The 19119-nt window shown below is 40.6% G+C and overlaps 1 protein-coding gene across 7 annotated transcripts in view; it reads right to left on the bottom strand.

The window, feature by feature from the left end:
- pcnt (pericentrin) overlaps positions 1 to 19119 on the bottom strand; it is a 215085-nt gene that overhangs the window by 53125 nt on the left and 142841 nt on the right. For 6 of the 7 annotated variants that reach the window (XM_073046383.1, XM_073046379.1, XM_073046380.1 and 3 more), the window contains 8 exons: positions 18224 to 18394; positions 17100 to 17252; positions 16748 to 16918; positions 14704 to 15693; positions 13621 to 13782; positions 8912 to 9463; positions 4833 to 4923; positions 391 to 563 (listed from right to left, as the gene is read on the bottom strand). In XM_073046383.1, coding sequence (XP_072902484.1) covers positions 391 to 563; positions 4833 to 4923; positions 8912 to 9463; positions 13621 to 13782; positions 14704 to 15693; positions 16748 to 16918; positions 17100 to 17252; positions 18224 to 18394 — 2463 coding nt within the window. The remainder of the gene's footprint in view (positions 1 to 390; positions 564 to 4832; positions 4924 to 8911; positions 9464 to 13620; positions 13783 to 14703; positions 15694 to 16747; positions 16919 to 17099; positions 17253 to 18223; positions 18395 to 19119) is intronic. The other variant, XM_073046378.1, reaches the window with a different exon arrangement.

Genomic DNA, 19119 nt, shown 5'->3' on the forward strand with positions numbered 1-19119 from the left:
AAAATAAAACTAACACAATAATAACATTACAAAAATATTGTGTAGATGCATGTTAATAAAGTGTATATATGACATATAGTTCAATATACAACTATAATGCTACTGGCATTGTCAAAAATAATGTGTACTGAGTGGTAGCAGGGTGTTCACAAGTCTTATACTGTGGTACCTTAGGTCTGATGGTAGGAGGTCAAAGAGCTTGTGGAAAGGATGGGAGGGGATTTCGATAATGCTGAGAGCTTTGATCCAATTGGCCAACTTGCCACGGATCCCCTGAGCTTTTGGAGCAGCCTTCCATAAGGACTTCAGTCAAAGGACTCACTGGAGTCCACATACACTACATGAACCACTGTGCCTATTTAATATTGTGAAGTAAAGTTAAAGACTGACCTGTAGCTGTGCAGAAGGCACTTCCTCAGCAGACAGTGAATCTTCTCTTGCATGACTTTCTGCATCTATCAGTGCAATTCCACGATGCTGTAGATACTCAACGAAACTACTGTCCAGACGTTCTGTGGTTTCAAGCTCCTGATTTAGCTTTGCTCCTAGATCCAAACTTGTACCTGTGTAAGGAAAATTAATCATTTTTTTTCAATTTATTCTTTCTGTCACAGCCAAAATTTTATTAATTTCTTACAGAACCCATTTCAACCATGGTAAAGAAGGGCACAAACAAGAGAAAATCTGCAGATGCTGGAAATCCAAGCAACACACACAAAATGCTGGAGGAACTCAGCAGGTCAGGGAGCATCCATGGACAAGAGTACAATCGATGTTTTAGGCCAAGACCCTTCAGCAAGACTGGAGAAAAAAGATGAGGAGTCAAAGTAAGAAGATGGGGGTTGGGGAGGTAGAAATACAAAGTGATAGGTGAAACCGGGGGGAGGGGGAAGGGAAGGATTAAGTAAAGAACTGGGAAGTTGATTGGTAAAAGAGATACAGAGTGGAGAAGGGGGAATCTGATAGGACTGGACAGATAACCATGGAAGAAAGAAAAAGGGGAGTAGCACCAGAGGGAGGTAACAGGCAGGTAATGAGTTAAGTTCATACAGCATGGAAACAGACAGAATTACCAGCCAGTTTGCTTATACTAAAGGCTATTGTTGATAAAGGCTTTACAATTCTACCGCCAGGACTTAAGAACTTTTTAAAGCTATTATTAATGCTTTTTGAGATGGTGATTTAGATGCATATCATTTTTTTTACTGAGTTAAGTATTGTATGTAATTAGTTTTGCTACAACAAGTGTATGGGACATTGGAAAAAAGTTGAATTTCCCCATGGGGATGAATAAAGTATCTATCTATCTATCTAATGGGTGAATGGTCCCGACTTTGAATCCAGCCAGGTCCCAACCTGGGCAGCAACACTACATGTGCGGAAGGAAGACCAGGCAATCTACCTCCATATCTTGCCATGAAAACCTTATGGACAACTACACCATCCACAGGGTCGCCATGAGTCAACAACACCACCACCAACAAAGAAGAATGAACTTTAGTAGGGCATTTGGTCCTGCATGGTAGGTGTTTGACAAGGTATCCTGCATGGTAAGCTCAGTACTACATTGAGTTGGCCAATTAGATCCAAAATTGGCTTGGTGAATGGAGGCAGTGGGTGGTGGTGGAAGATACTTCACCATTTTGAGGTATGTGACCAGTGGTGTACCACAGTGATCAATGCTGGACTAATGATGTCTGTGGTGTATAGTAATACTTGAACATGATTCAACGGGTGCATAATTAATAAGTTTGTGTTTGATACAAGAGCTAATAGCACCGCATATAGAAAGGAAGGTTGTATAGTAGGAAATAGAATGGCCAGAAAGCCAGGCAGAACATGGCAGATGGAAGTTAATGCAAGAATTCAATATCATACACCAGAGGAAGTCAAAAATGAAAAGGACTTATACAGTCAATGGTTGGGTGCTAAGGAATGTTGGTTCCCTGAAAGTGGACAAACAGGCAGATAGTGTGATGAAGAGAGCATATGGTATTCTGATATCTACCCTCTATATACAGTACAAACAGGGTCAGACCACGGAATATTCAAGTTGGGATGTTATATTGTAACTTGACAAAACTTTCGACTGACTGCAAGGAGAGTTTTGGTCACCATGCTATAGAAAGGAAATGGTCGCACCAGACAGAGTGCAGAAGAGATTCATAAGGATGTTGTCCAAATTTTAGCTTACAGGGACTAAAAAGATAGCCTGGGTTTGCTTTCCCCGATGCAAAGGAGGCTGAGGGGAGAACTGATCGAAGTATAAAAGATAATGGCATAGAACAGGTAGATAGTCAATTCTTTTCCCCCCAATGGTAAGGATATCAAAAATAAAAGGAGACAGGTTTAAAGTGGGAGGAAAAATTTTGAAGGAGTTCTGAGAGATCATTTTTCTTTTATAGAGATTGGTTTGAGATGTGCTGCGAACAGAGGTAATGGAATCAGATATAATTACATTTAAGAGGCATTTGGACAGGCACTAAAATAGGTGAGGTGTAGAAGGGCATGGACCTATTGCAGTCAAATTGGATTAGTGTAGCGGGCAAAAAGATCGGAGTTATGCGGCACGACAAAGTGCCCATTTCTGTGCTGTATGACTGTGTAAATACAGTCTGCAAACTTGGCCACAAAGCCATTAATTCCATCATCCAAATCGTGAAAAGCAGCAGCCCCAAAGTTGGTAGTCACCAGAAAATGCCCCTTTATTCCCACTCTTTGCCTCCTGACAGTCAGCTAAACTCTTGTCAATACTAACAACAACACACACAAAATGCTGGTGGAACACAGCAGGCTATGCTGTCTGGCCTGCTGAGTTGCACCAGCATTTTGTGTGTGTTGTTGTTCGAACTTCCAGCATCTGCAGATTTCCTCGTGTTTGCTCTTGTCAATACTAGTATCCTAATCTAACCAACTAAATCTGGTTCATTACACAACACCCCATCCAGAATTGCCTTTTCCCCAGAGGGCTCAACTACAAGCTTCTTTAGAGAGCCATCTGATAGGCATTCTATAAATTCCTTCTCTTGGGATCCAACACCAACCTGAGTTTCCCCAATTTACCTGTACATTGAAATTCCCAATGATTATTGTAACATTAGCCTTCTTACATGCCTTTTCTGTTTCCTGTTGTAATTCGTACCCACATCCTGGCTACTGTTCGGATGTCTGTATATAACTCCCATCAGGGTCTTTTTACACCTGCAGTTTTCTTAAAAATAGTAGCCACAAAGATTCTACATCTCCTTATCCTATATCACTTATTTTTAAGGATTTGATTTCACATCTTAAGACCCTTCCACTGGCCCACTCACACAATGGTCTATTCAAAATGGCCTTCGCTTCACTTTGCTAAAGCCTCTTGAGCCAAAGCCTCAGATCTCCATTCTAAAACTATCCCACTCCAACAATAGCCACCCTGCTTAGAGCTGACTTCTTTTCAGTGCCCCTAGCCAAGTGCCCAATTACCTTGGAATCTCAAGCCCGCCAAATGGCCCCACTCGCTTTTTCAAATCTCACTCCCACAATGCACAAGGCAATGGCTCCTTATAATCTCATGACCACTGAAAGAAAGCATGCGGTTTTTGGCAAAGGTCAATCTAAAGAAGTTACGTTTAAGCAGAGCAGCCATTATTGGAATGCAACAGTGTTAGAGTAAGACAATGAGTGCAGAACTGAGGCTTTGGCTTAAGATACTTCAGCATGATGGTATAAATTCAGCATAAATGGTAGGGCATTGAGGAATGTAGTAGAACAGAGTGATCTAGGAATAATGGTGCATAGTTCCCTGAAGGTGGAATCTCATGTGGATAGTGTGGTGAAGAAAGCTTTTGGTATGCTGGCCTTTATAAATCAGAGCATTGAGTATAGGAGTTGGGATGTAATGTTAAAAATTGGACAAGGCATTGGTAAGGCCGAATTTGGAGTATTGTGTACAGTTCTGGTCACTGAATTACAGGAAAGATGTCAACAAAATAGAGGGAGTACAGAGGAGATTTACTATCATGTTACCTGGGTTTCAGCAACTAAGTTACAGAGAAAGGTTGAACAAATTAGGTCTTTATTCTTTGGAGCGTAGAAGGTTGAGGGAGGACTTGATAGAGGTATTTAAAATTATGAGGGGGATAGATAGAGTTGACGTTGATAGGCTTTTTCCATTAAGACTAGGGGAGATTCAAACAAGAGGACATGAGTTGAGAGTTAAGGGGCAAGTTTAGGGGTAACACGACGGGGAACTTCTTTACTCAGAGAGTGGTAGCTGTGTGGAACGAGCTTCCAGTAGAAGTGGTAGAGGCAGGTTTGATTTTGTCATTAAAAAAAAAATTGGATAGGTATATGGACAGGAAAGGAATGGAGGGTTATGGGCTGAGTGCAGGTAGGTAGGACTAGGTGAGAGTAAGCATTCGGCATGGACTAGAAGTGCCAAGATGTCCTGTTTCTGTGCTGTAATTGTTATATGGTTATATGATGAGGTGGTAGCCATTTTGGATCAGCCACAATGTGAGTGGGCCAGTGGAGGAGTCCAAGATCTGAAATCAGGTCCTTAGAAAGAAGCAACACATGATCAGAAGATGTAGAAATGATATGCTGGCACTAGAGGCATTTCAAAGGAGTTTCAGATGGCTAATTCCTTTGTTGAGAGTGCTGTCCTGCCATGAATGGCCAAAAGTAGTTAGATCTATATCTGCAAAAAACAAAGGAGAACACAGTGATACAGCTTGTTGATCTTCCACTTCACAGCCCCAGAGAAGCAGGTTCAATCCTGTCCCCCTCATGCTGTGAGTGTGGAGTTCGGATGTTGTGTGTGTGCTTGCTCTTTCTGACATACTCACAGCTGCCACAACTATCACTTATCCAATCAGGGATTGACACTGTTGATGCCTTATCTTCCTGCATTGTTGCCAATCTCAATTCTAGTTGCACCTGTGAAGAAAAACGCAACCTGCAATCATTTCTGCAATATTCACAATCTAATAGTTTTTTTAAAAATTGGGGTAAATAACAAGGTGCACCAGGGAAGGGAAAAGGGGGCAGTGGGTGTTTGTATGAATGTTTATGAAAGAGGCCTAAGATGCTAGCCATGCCCACAAGTTGTATAATCCTATGTTGACCCAGCTGCACAAGCAATGTAAAAATCAAGATTGTAATAAACATTCTTCAGTACACAAGAGTAAAAGACAACAAAATGATTATGCTGCAACTGATCCGAACAAAGGAAGTGACCATTTCTACACTTCACAAATATTGCAAAAGCACATCTACTTTTGTCACGTAATGATGCTGAAAAACTAATTCAGGACTTTATACTGAGAACAATATTATTGCATTGCACTTTTTACCGGCCTTACAAGCAATCTATTGACAAAATGCAACTCATTCAGAATGTCGCTGTTAAGAATTTTAACTAAAACCAGGTTGAGGGAGCATATCCCTCCCATCCTAGCTCCTCTGCTAGGCTTTCTGTATCTTTTAGAATTGATTTTAAAGTTCACTTACTTGATTTTAAAGCTCTCAATGGTCTGGGACCAGCATACACCATAGAATTGCTTTAGTTTTATAACCCTGCTTGAGCTCTCAGGTCTTCTTCCACCAGTTTTTAAAATTTTAACAATCCGAAGGATAAATTGCAGGTCAGCTTTTTTGAACTACACTCTAAAAGAGCAACTCTGTGATAAACATGGGGTATTTCAATATTCAGGCAGATAGGGAAAATTAGGTTAGTGCTGGATCCCACCTCCAAGGGGACCACAACTTTGCCGTGGTTTGGAGGCTTGTGTGCCACAATGACCTGGAGAGCTATGTTGGCTAGAGTCAGGGTTTTATTCTTTGGCTCTTGGTAGGTCACCCATGCCAAACAGGTCATAGAGGTCAGACTAAGAATGGTCCACTGGTCCTCCAGGTTTGGGGATTCAGCTCAGGGCTAACAACCTTTAATAGTAAAACAAAACTGTTATGGAAACAACAATAAAGTATCCTTCAACAATGGAATGGCTAAGGACAGGCAAGAGATAGTGTACTTTCATTGCTGCCCCAAATGCCAGCGGTGTAACAGGAAGTATTAATAAGTAGCTAGATCCCAACAGAGGGAACTTGTCGAATACCAACATGATGGCTTTTTATAGCAGCTTCTGGTTGGACCCACTAGGCGAACAGCAATTCTGGATTGGGTGTTACATAATGATTCAGATTAATTAGTGAGCTTAATGTAAAGGAACCCTTAGGAGTCAGTGATTATGACAGAACTCGCCCTACAATTTGAGAAGGAGAAGCTAAAATTGGATGTATCAGTATTATAGTGGAGTAAAGGGAATTACAGAGGCATGATAGAAGAGCCAGTCAAAGTTGATTGGAAGGGGACACTAACAGAGATGATGGCAGTACAGCATCAGTCTTCACTGGGGAAGGCACTAGCAGAATGCCAGAATGGTTTTCTAAAGGAAAAAACTTGTCTAACACACCTGTGTTAGGAATTTCAGGAATTAACAGGCAGGATAGACAAAGGAGAGTCAGTGGATGTTGTTTACTTGGATTTTCAAAAGCCTTTGACAAGATGCCACACTCGAGGCTGCTCAACAAGAGCCCAATTTATTACAGAAAAGGTATGACATGGATAGAAGATTGGCTGACTGGTTGGAGGCAAAGGGTGGGAATAAAGGGGACCTCTTCTGTCTGGTTGGCTGCCAGTGACTAGTGGTGTGTCACAGGGCTTGATTTTGGGACCAATTAGTCAATGATTTAGATGAAGAAATTAATGGCTTTTGTGGCCAAGTTTACGGACGATACAATGATAAGTGAACTGGCAGGTAGTGTTGAGGAAGAAGGGTGTCAGAGGAAGAAGAATGGGGGGGGGATGTTGGAGGGGAGAATCTTATTGAACACTATTGAATATTGAAGGGTGGATGTGTGAAGAAAATGTTTTCTTTCATGAGAATGTCTAGGACCAGAGGGCAGAGCCTCAGAATTGAAGGATGTCCATTCAGAACAAAGACAAGGAAAAATTTCTTTAGCCAGAGGAATACATTAAACACAGAACATAGAAATTTGTAGCACATTACAGGCCCTTCGGCCCACAATGTTGTGCCGAACATGTAACCTACTCTTGAAACTGCCTAGAATTTCCCTAGCACTCTCTGTTTTTCTGAGCTCCATGTACCTATTTAAGAGGCTCTTAAAAGAGCCACAGACAGCTGTGCAAAACAAGTTACGGGTATATTTAAGACAGAGGTCGATAGTTTTTTGATTAATCAGGTCAAAGGTTATGGGGAGAAGGCAGGAGAATGGGGTTGAGAGGGATAATAAATCAGCCATGATAGAATGGCAGGACAACTCGATGGGCTGAATGGCCTAAATACACCCCTATACCCCATGGTCTGTGGAATTCAATACAGTCGGCCTTCCTTATCCGCGAGGGACTGGTTCTAGGACCCCTCATGGATACCAAAAAACGCGGATGCTCAAGTCCCTTATTTAACCTGTCTCAGTGCGGTGGTTTTTAGGACCCGGCAGAGCTCTGAATCCGCAGTGTTTCTGTTCACGAAAGTAATCACGATCATGACTGAAAATAAAGTGGAATTAATAAAGCGATTGGAACGAGGTGAAACGCCACCGGTCATTGGAAAAGCATTAGGCTACAGTCAGTCAACGATCGGAACAATTTTAAAGGATAAAGTGAGAAAGGCCCTGCCCCGATGAAAGCTACAATTATTACTAAGCAACGCAGTGGTTTAATTATTGAAATACATATGTTTCTTAAGTGTTTTATATGCATAGAAAGGGAAAATATAAACTATATACTAAGACAAATGTTTGACTAACTGACGCTAAATAATACCGGATGTACCTGTTCTGACTTACATAATAAGAAAACTTCCATGTTTTTTTTAATCCCGATCCACGATAACCTACGTACATCCTCCTGCATACTTTAAATCATCTTGCAAGTGTTGGTGCGTGGCCAAGTGGTTAAGGTGTTCGTCTAGTGATCTGAAGGTCGCTAGATCGAGCCATGGTTGAGGCCGCGTGTGTGTCCTTGAACCACACATTGCTCTGTGATAACACTGTTGCCAAGCTGTATGGGTCCTAATGCCCTTCCCTTGGGCAACATCGGTGGCGTGGAGAGGGGAGACTTGCAGCTTGGGCAACTGCTGGTCTTCCATTAAAAAAAACCTTGCCCAGGCTTGCGCCTCGAAACTTTCCAAGGTGCAAATCCATGGTCTATCGAGACTAACGGAGGCCTGCACACAACGTAAGTGCTATGTAAATAGTTGTTATACTGCATTGTTAAGGGAATAAGGACAAGAGAAAAAAGTCTGTACGTGCTCGAACAACGAGTGCTAGAAGAGCATTTCCGGGTTTTCTCGATCTGATCAGGAGGGGCCGACTGTAACTAAAACTATAAGGTGTGCAGACTCAGCTGACACTTCTAAATGCCACCTCAAAACCTATTTGACCTTGCTTTTAACTGACATCTTTTTGACTTTTATTTTCACCTTAACCTATTGTAAAGCACTTTGAACTGCACTGTTTATATGAAAAGTGGTCTATAAGTTGTTATTCTGTTATATACATTGTCTGACTATATGCCCATAAAGTGAAGCCAGGTGATGTGTATGTAGTAGTGGTGGTGGTGGTGTTGATCAGCCTGGTGGCTTGTGGGAAGTAACTATTTTGAGTCTAGTGGTCCTGGTGTGGATGCTGTGCTGTCTTTTTCCTGATAGCAGTGTGACAAACAGTCCATGAGCAGGGTGGATGGCATCCTTCATGATATTGCTGGCCCTTTCTGTATATTTGTCCTTCTTGGTGGGTAGACTGGTGCCAGTGAAATGTTGGGCAGTTTTAACAATTCATTGTACAGCAGTGGGTAGTTAAAATAAAAACATTATATTAAAAGCATCAACTTTCCAACTCTCACCTTCTCAGCATCGGAAGATTCAGACAGCGAATGTGCATAATCAGATGGGGATGGAGAATGCCCATGTGTTCTGTCTTTAGCAGAGGGAATGTCCTGGTTCCCTCTGTCTGTGTTTTTCTCAAGTCCAGATGATCTGCTCTGCATCAGCTCCACATCTGCACTGTGAACACCACTGATCTCAGAGATCCTGGACGTATGAAGTCCATTCATCCATTCAAGACTTTCCTCTTGCTTTCTCATCAGCTCTGGAGAACTCAGCAAGCTCTCGTTGACTGTGTGACTGTAGGCAAATGGCTGACGCCCACCTTGAACAAGAATCTGGGAAGCTTCTTTGAAAATCGAAGGGGTGATCTGTGGCCTATCATTCTCCACGATAGACTGCCTCTGCAACTCAAGTTCCTGTTTCTGACATTTCTCATTCAAGTCTTCCACTTCTTTGGCCCGACTTGCCAATTCCTTCACCTGTTTTAATAAGGCCTCCTGCAGCTGATTCACCTGAGTTTTCAAGTTCCGAGCATGGATTTCCAAGTCTGCAATCGTGTGGTCTTTTACCTAAAAATAAACAAAGAAAGAAATTAATTAAAAATTAGTTAGTTGGAGAATAAATACTTGAATAAATATGAATGACCAACTCCAGACCAAATTGTACAACCTGGTAATGCTACATTTGAACAATAGGCACTAAACATTGCAGTGATCCAGTTATTAATGACAATTGAACATCAAATACTTTAAAGTGAACCTTATACTTCAAATAAAAAGGAGAAAAAAATCACAAATCCTTCAAATTTGAGACAACTGAACTCAAGTGGCATTTTCAAAGGGAACTTTGTATGAATTGAGATGCTAAGAAGAATGCGCAAAAAGTGTCCAATTTGCCTTCTTGTGAGCTGTCTTGATTCTAACTTATGGTAAATAAGACCATAAGACATAGGAACAAAATTATGTCATTAGTCTGCTCTGCCATTCCACCCTGGCTGATTTATTATCCCTCTCAACCCCGTTCTCCTGTCTTCTCCCTGTAACCTTGATACCCTGACTAATCAAGAACCTATTAACCTCCTCTTTCAATATACTTAATGACTTGGCCTCCACAGCCATCCGTAACAATGAATTCCAGATTCACTATCTGGCTAAAAAATTCCTCTTCATCTCTGTTCTAAATGGATGCCCCTTTATTCTGAGGCTGTGCCCTTTGGACCTAGACTCCTCCCTATAGGAAATATCCACCACACATCCACTCTACCCAGGCCTTTCAATATTTGATAGGTTTCAGGGAGATCCTCCCCCGCCCCCACACCTAACATTTTTCTAAACTCCAGAGAATACAGGCCCAGCATCATCAAACATTCATAGGTTAACACTTCCATTCTTTTGTGAATCTCCTCTGGACCCTCTCCAATGCCAGCACTTATTTTCTTTAATAAGATGACCAAAACTGCTCACAATATTCTAAGTGCGGTGTGCCTTGCCTTATAAAATCTCAGCATTACATCCTGACTCTTATATAACCATATAACAATTACAGCACGGAAACAGGCCATCTCGGCCCTTCTAGTCCATGCCAAGCGCTTACTCTCACCTAGTCCCACCAACCTGCACTCAGCCCATAACCCTCTATTCCTTTTCTGTCCATATACCCATCCAATTTTACTTTAAATGACAATATTGAACCTGCCTCTACCACTTCTACTGGAAGCTCGTTCCACACAGCTACCACTCTCTGAGTAAAGAAGTTCTTCCTCGTGTTACCCCTAAACTTTTGCCCCCTTATGTCCTCTTGTTTGAATCTCCCCTACTTTCAATGGAAAAAGCCTATCCATGTCAACTCTATCTATCCTCCTCTTAATTTTAAATACCTCTATCAAGTCCCCCCTCAACCTTCTACACTCCAAAGAATAAAGACCTAACTTGTTCAACTTTTCTCTGTAACTTAAGTGCTGAAACCCAGGTAACATGATAGTAAATCTTCTCTGTACTCTATTTTGTTGACATCTTTCCTATAATTTGGTGACCAGAACTGTACACAATACTCTAAATTTGGCCTCACCAATGCCTTGTACAATTTTAACATTACATCCCAACTCCTATACTCAATGCTCTGATTTATAAAGGCCAGCATACCAAAAGCTTTCTTCACCACCCTATCCACATGAGATTCCACCTTCAGGGAATAATGCACCATTATTCCTAGATCACTCTGTTCTACAGCATTCTTCAATGCCCTACCATTTACCATGTATGTCCTATTTGGATTATTCCTACCAAAATGTAGCACCTCACACTTATCAGCATTAAACTCCATCCGTATCTTTCAGCCCACTCTTCTAACTGGCCTAAATCTCTCTGCAAGCTTTGAAAACCTACTTCATTATCCACAACGCCACCTACCTTAGTATCATCTGCATACTTACTAATCCAATTTACCACCCCATCATCCAGATCATTAATGTATATGACAAACAACATTGGACCCAGTACAGATCCCTGAGGCACACCACTAGTCACTGGCCTCCAACCTGACAAACAGTTATCCACCACTACTCTCTGGCATCTCCCATCCAGCCACTGTTGAATCCATTTTACTACTTCAATATTAATACCTAACAATTGAACTTCCCTATCTAACCTTCCGTGCAGAACCTTGCCAAAGGCCTTACTGAAGTCCATATAGACAACATTCACTGTTTTACCCTCGTCAACTTTCCTCATAACCTCTTCAAAAAATTCAGTAAGATTTGTCAAACATGACCTTCCATGCACAAATCCATGTTGACTGTTCCCAATCAGACCCTGTCTATCCAGATAATTATATATACCATCTCTAAGAATACTTTCCATTAATTTACCCACCACTGATGACAAACTTACAGACTTATAATTGCTAGGTTTACTCTTAGAACCCTTTTTAAACAATGGAACCACATGAGCAATACGCCAATCCTCCAGCACCATCCCCATTTCTAATGACATTTGAAATATTTCTGTCAGAGCCCCTACTATTTCTACACTAACTTCCCTCAAGGTCCTAGGGAATATCCTGTCAGGTCCCGGAGATTTATCCACTTTTATATTCCTTAAAAGCACCAGTACTTCCTCCTCTTTAATCGTCATAGTTTCCATAACTTCCCTACTTGATTCCCTTACCTTACACAATTCAATATCCTTCTCCTTAGTGAATACCGAAGAAAAGAAATTGTTCAAAATCTGCCCCATCTCTTTTGGCTCCACACATAGTTGCCCACTCTGATTGTCTAAGGGACCAATCTTATCCCTCACTATCTTTTTGCTATTAATATAACTGTATTCTAATCCTCTTGAAATGAATGCTAACATTACATTTGCCTTTCTTACAACCGATTCAACCTGCAAGTTTGTTCCCCATTTAGAAAACTGTATACACCTTTACTCCTTCAACAAAAGTGCATGACCATACACTTCTTTGCACTGTATTCCATCTGCCACGTCTTTGCTCATTCTCCCATTCTGTCTAAGTCCTTCTGTAGACTTGCTTTCTCAATATTACCTAACCCTCCCCCTATTTTCATATCATCTGCAAACTTGGACACAAAGCCTTAAATTCCATCATTCAAATTATTGACACATAACGTGAAAAGAAGTGGCCCCATCACCAACCACTGTGGAACACCAGGGGTCATCGGTAACCATGCAGAAAAGATGCCCTTTATTCCCATTTTTTGCCTCCTGCCAGTCAGTTCCTTCCATGCTAGTATCTTTCCTGTAATACCACAGGCTCTTCCACTATTAAGCAGCTTCATGTGCAGCACTTTGTCAAAGGCCTTATGAAAATTGAAATAAACCACTTCCACTAACTTTTCTTTGCCTATCCTGCCTGTTATTTCCTCACAGAGTTCCAACAGATTTGCCAGACAAGATTTCCCCTTAAGGAAACCACGCTAACTTTGGTCTATTTTATCATGTGCCTCCAAGTACCCAGATACCTCATTGTTAAAACTGGACTGCAGCATCTTCCCAATCACTGACATCAGGCTCACTGACCTTTAATTTCTTGTCTTCTGTGTTCCTCCTTTCTATTAGTGACATTTGCGATTTTCCAGTCCTCCGGAATCATTCCAGAATCTAGTGATTCTTGAAAGATCATTACCAATGCCCCCAGAATCTCTTCAGCTCCCTCCTTCAGAACCCTGGGGTGTAATCCATCTGGTCCAGGTAACTTCAGACTTCTCAGCTTCCCATGCACCTTCTCCTTAATAATGGCAACTGCACTCACTTCTGCCCCAAACACACTCAAATTTCAGCGTGTCTTCCACAGAGAAGACCATGGCAGCAGCTAGTTTGTATCTGTTAGTAAATAAAAGGCTACACTTCCAACACCACCACATTCACAAGTCCCCACAGTCACACCCCTCTGCCCTTAACTACTGCCCAAGTTCACATTGCCATTTAGCAAATTATCCAGCATGACAACATCCGCATCAAACTAACTCTGAGGTAAAAGTAAAGATGCAGGGACATGCTGTACTTTCCAGGGCTTTGCTGGTTTTGATTTACCAATGTTACATCATTCCCTGAAACAGAAAAAATAATTCAACTTTCAAGCAAATTTGATTTATCTGGAGGACTTTAATGCAACTCTTTTTGAGTCCTCCAAAATTCATAGCTTAACATTAAATTTACGCATGGGGCATCTTAATACAGCACAACTGCTCAATCTCAATCACTTTCACCTGTTCAGACTCCAGCAACTTCTCAACTTTCTCTGCACTGGAGTTCAGCTCTTCCTTAACTGCAGAAAGATCTGCTTGAAGTTTTGCATGTTCAGTGCTGAGCTGGGTGATGAGCATCTCTTTCTGCTGCAGGGCAGCTTCCATCTGCCTCAGCTTCTCCTGCTTTTGGAAACAGGAAACACACAATTCCCATTAGTAATTCTGAAGGCAGTGCAGCATTTTAAATTGAACATTTAGACTTACTGATCGCTAGTACATACCAGTTTCAGTATTTCCTCCAGAGATCAACAAAAAACATTGATTTAATGAAAATATTATGAGTAAAATAACATGCACTCATTGCAAATGTTTTTTTAATATAACAGTCTTCACACTTAGCATCTTCTCAAACAAAGTTGGCTGGTCAAGGAAGTTATCAGTCAGGTCACACACACCACAGTTAAATATTGATTACCAATTTAAACTCTGTTATGGGCAACATATCAAGTTAAAGGATAATAAGTCTGCACCATTAACTTGACGCCGACCACAGCTTGGTACCATCTTGACGTGTAGTAAGATTCTTCAGCAACAGAAAACATCATTTCTGAGGTAACTGCAGAAATGATGTTTCTTGTTGCTGAGGTACACTGAACGAGGAATCAATGGGTCAAAGTAAGAATGGGGATCATTCAGAATGCAGTGAATCTTTTTTTTTAAAGTTAGAATACCTTGAAGGCTTAGATACAATGCATTCAGAGCTAAAACCAACAGATTACTGGATACTTGACAAATCGACTGACATAGGGATTGTGATAGAAAATTAAATTGGGTCATCAGCCATAATTTAGCAGAATTGTGCTTGAGGTTCAAGCAGCTACTCTTAGTAATTGTTCTAATGAAATATCCAGAGTTAGATGCTTCTGTGGGATGTAGTTGTTTTACTACTTTAACAACAGCTGAGAAAACTAAAATTGTTTTACCTCTTATAAAGAGGACACAGACTTAAGTATACTCTGTTAAGTTTGTGCAAATCGTCACTCTAAAAGTTAAGTATCCAACAAAAATGTCCAATCGTTCATCTCAAGTAGACAACGGACTTACCAGGAGATCATCTTTCACCTTTATTTCTGTTGTAGTGGGGATTCTGCTAACTGATTGCTGCTCTTTCTCAAGTTGGCTTAAGTGGTCTTTTAATGCTTTGTTCTGGGCCTCCTGCTTGGCCAATTCATCCTGCAACCGCTCAATTTCTTCTTGGAGATTCACACCATTCTGTTTCAATGTTTCAAGCAGTGAATCACGCTCCACAAGCTCAGAACGCAAGGTCTGTAATTCATCATTACATTTTTGGAACAGAAGAGTCTTGTCTGCCAATTCCTGTTCAAGCTCCACTATTTTTGGTGGTAATAGTCCCATTTCTTCCAATACTTCCTGCCTTTGTTTCTCAATCATTTGCAGGAGCTTCTCCCTTTCATTCTGAGCATCTTCTAATTCTTGGACTCGTGATGAGAGAAGAGAAACATCAGCATCTCTTTGGGAGATGTGCGTCTTCAACAAACTGTTGTCCTCCTGAAGACCACTGCGTTGCAGACGAAGTGACACAAGCTCCTGCTGCTGCTGCTGATTGATCTCCTGCAGGTTTTTAAGGCTGGTCTGTAGTACTTCTACCTTCTGTTGGAGCTGAACCTCCTTTTCATCCAACAACTGCATCGAGGAATCTTTTGTCATCTTCTCCACCTGATTCTGAAGCTCTGCTGACTGCACATAAAAATCTTCTTTGCAGTCTCCAGCACCTCTGTTATCTACCGCTTTAAATGCCAGCTCCTGCTGTAGATTGTCACTCAGTCCTCTACAGGTTGTTGCATTTGATCTAGACTCTTCTTCCAAGTTGAAAATGTCAAGGTCTTCTTGAGAATCACTGACTTCATGGCGGTTTGGACCCAGTAGTGACAGCTCTTGCTGTAATTTCTCTATAACCTCAATGAGATGCTCAATCTCCTCTTCTTTTGTCTGACGTAATCTTTCTTGGTCAACACTGAGTTGCTCAATTTGAATTTTCAGCTCTTCAATTTCACCATTTTTCTCCTCAACTGCCTACAATAAAAAGATAAATCTGATTATATTAATATTGCAACAGCAATGATCCCTTGTTTCTTTAATTGCCGTATTATCATTCCCTGCTGATGTGACATATTGCCCCTTTTGTCATCTGATCCCTCTACCTTCCAGCAAATCACAAATATTCCCTTTTGGACTTCCCTATCCATTACCCTCCAAGCACTCCTTTCTGCCTTTTATATTTCCTTATAAATTACTAACTCAGTAATACATTCACTGTCTAATGTGACACTGACATGAAAGATTTCACTTGACCTGCTGGCTATTTCCAGTACTTTCTTTCTTTACTCTTAATGTAGCGTACACTCAGTGGCCACTTTATCAGGTAGAAGAGTGAAACCGGTGTAATCTGCTGCTGTAGTCCGATCCACTCCAAGATTCACTGTGTTGTGCATGCAGAGATGCTTTTCTGTACACCACTGCGGTACTACATATGTATTTGAGTTACTCTTGCTTTCCTGTCAGCTTGAACCAATCTGGCCATTCTCCTCTGACCCCTCTCATTGACAAAGCATTTTGACCCACGGAACTGCCGCTCACTGGATGGATTTTATTTCTCACATCACTCTCTATAAACTCCAGAGACTGTTGTGTGTGAAAACCCCACGAGATCAGCAGTTTCTGAGATGCCCAAACCACCTCAGATGGCATCAGCAATCACTCCATGGTCAAAGTCACTTAGATCACATTTCCTCCCCATTCTGATGTTTGGTCTGAACAACAGCCAAACCACGTGACCATGTTTGCATGCTTTTATTCACTGAGTTGCTGCCACATGATGGGCTGATTAGATCTTTGCATTAATAAGCAGGTGTGGCCACTGAGTGTGAATACTAGACTGTAAACTGCTCTGGAAGGTCTTGAAGTTTCTCATCAGGAAGATGCAGTAGTTAGAAGTGAAGATTAAGAGGAATGTTGGGAAACTGAAGAATAACTCAATTCAATACTTAATATATGCATTAAGATTTAACTAACTTATGTAGTGCATTAACCAAGCCATCTCACAGAGTTATTGTAAGCTCATGGTTACCTTGTTGTCTATAGCATTTTCCATTTCTTTCTGTAGTTTAAAGATCTGTTCCTTTAGCTCATCGATTTCCTGGTTCTTCTCCCGCAGCAAAGCATGAGGCAGCTGTAATCCTGGCACTCTGTCTTTATCTGCTTCCGAATCCAAACGCATTTGGAGGCTAGCTATATCTTCCTGCATTGGGAATGATAGGAAGATGTGTTGGAAGATGCAAATCAATAGATTATTTGGTAACAGTCCTAAATACAATGCTTGGTAAAAACCAGCAGTGATCATATTTTGTTAAGACATGCATTTTGGGTTGGTGATTTACAAGCATCTTTTACTAACAGAGATTCAGAAGGAATAAACTTGCCTTTAAGCAGATATTCTCCTCCTGGAGCTGGTTAATTGCCATTGCTGACTGCTTTGTTTGTATCTCCAGCTGCATATTTAATTGGAGCATCTCGTCGTTTTTATTCATTAAATCCTCTTGGAACTGATCAAGTTGCTCCTCAAGGATTTGGATCTAGAAAATAACAAAATATACATTACATTACTTAAAGCGATAATGAATATTGTACCGCACAAATTCCAGCATGCGTCTTATCTTAATGAACATTAGAAACATTTTACTCAGGGATGTACAACCATTTATTGCAATCAAGACCCAACTAAAGAGAACATCATTTGAACAATTTTCACCTATGTTCCTTAATACCTCAAGATTTTTTTAAAAATGTTTAAACTTGTAAATGGAAGATTGAGAGAAAGGAAGAAACACACATCAGATCCTTTGCCACCTCTGTGGGGGGAGGGTTGGGGGGAGTTGCCGATTGTGCATTAAAGCAAATTGATTATTTCTGAAGCGGTGATATTGCATCAAATGGTAATTCTATGATTTCATGAAGTCCATGACAGAAAACCATTGGGGTCATATCTGAACTCAAAGCAACTGAGATTTTTGTGAATTCTGCTGAAGTGCAAAAATAAAGATATTCATTGCATTAATATTGCATCTTCAATAATTCCTGACCAGAAATTCAAACAATAATTATTCTTCTCTTTAGCTGGTTGTATACTTGGTTTGTAGGTGTAGAGAGTAAAACTTCCAATTGCTTATCAGTTTCATTCTCCACACAACACTGAAATCCTACACTGTTGCAGTCTGATGAAAACTCTGGTTTTCTCTCCATAGCCAGTAGCTGACCTGCTGTACATTTCCAACATTTTCAGTTTCTGATTTCTCAAACTCACTCTTTTTACTTTGAGGTGTGACTTCTTCCAAATATTTGTGGGTAATGTTTCCATTCAGGAATGATTTGTATTAAAGAACACCAGGACTGCACAGAACTGATCACCAAGATTACAAAGCAGCTGACTGCAGATACGTTTCAAAGGAAGGTAAACATGGCAGGTAAACGCTAATAAGGAATTTGTGGACCAGTCTAATAAACCATTGTACTATGGAATGAATAAAATTGTTTCCCTCAATTGTACCTTCTCTTCCTTCGTCTGGAGAGCTTGTCGTTCATTCTGTAACTGCTCTTTCAGTGCCTGATCAGGAAGTCCTTCAGCAGGTACTCTATGTCTAGCTTCATCCAGTTTTGACTGTAGAGCAGAGATCTGCATCAGATTACTATATTGCTGTTGCTGCAGAGATTCCTTGTCCTGTCAAAAATACAATATATTGGTTCTGCTAATGCCTTTTTAAAGAAACACCTTATTTTGATTCATTAAACTTAATTTTGTTTCAGATAATATTCATTTTCTATATTTATATAATTTCACTTCAGATCAACACAAGAGTTAGGAGCAGTAAAGCACGTATCTGTTCCTCTATTTTGTAAAATTATCACTAATCTGCCCGCAGCCTCTACTCTAAATTCCCTTCTAACCTTGGTAATTTTTCACCTCCTTGCTTCACTGGAAGTTTGGACAGAGTGAGTTACAAAGATTCATGACTCCTAAGAAATAGTTCTCACTCATTTCTCTCTTGAATGGGTGGGTGGCATCTTATTTTTATTCGCACCCTGATCCTCCATCAAGAGAAAATATTTGCTCTGTATCAATCCTGTTTAAACTCTTCAGGAAATTTTAGATCTCAAATCAACTCAATTGATTAAAGTAAATTATCCTTTCTATAATTTTTACTTCAGCTTTCTTTTTAGCTTGTGACCTGCTGGAAAGAGAAAGGAGCCAAACACCTTCAAGCTGATGCACTAGTTGATATAATTTATGATCGAATTACTTATGATTGGTTTGATGGTTTTATGGACAAGTTTGCAGATGATACAAAGATATATACTGTACTATACAGATATATATAGCAACTGTACCTAAGACTTTTGCACATATAGTATCGCAATACTATAGTACTGCACTGCACTGCTGCC

This window comes from Hemitrygon akajei, chromosome 5, assembly GCF_048418815.1.
Source record: "Hemitrygon akajei chromosome 5, sHemAka1.3, whole genome shotgun sequence".
Taxonomy (NCBI): Eukaryota; Metazoa; Chordata; class Chondrichthyes; order Myliobatiformes; family Dasyatidae; genus Hemitrygon; species Hemitrygon akajei.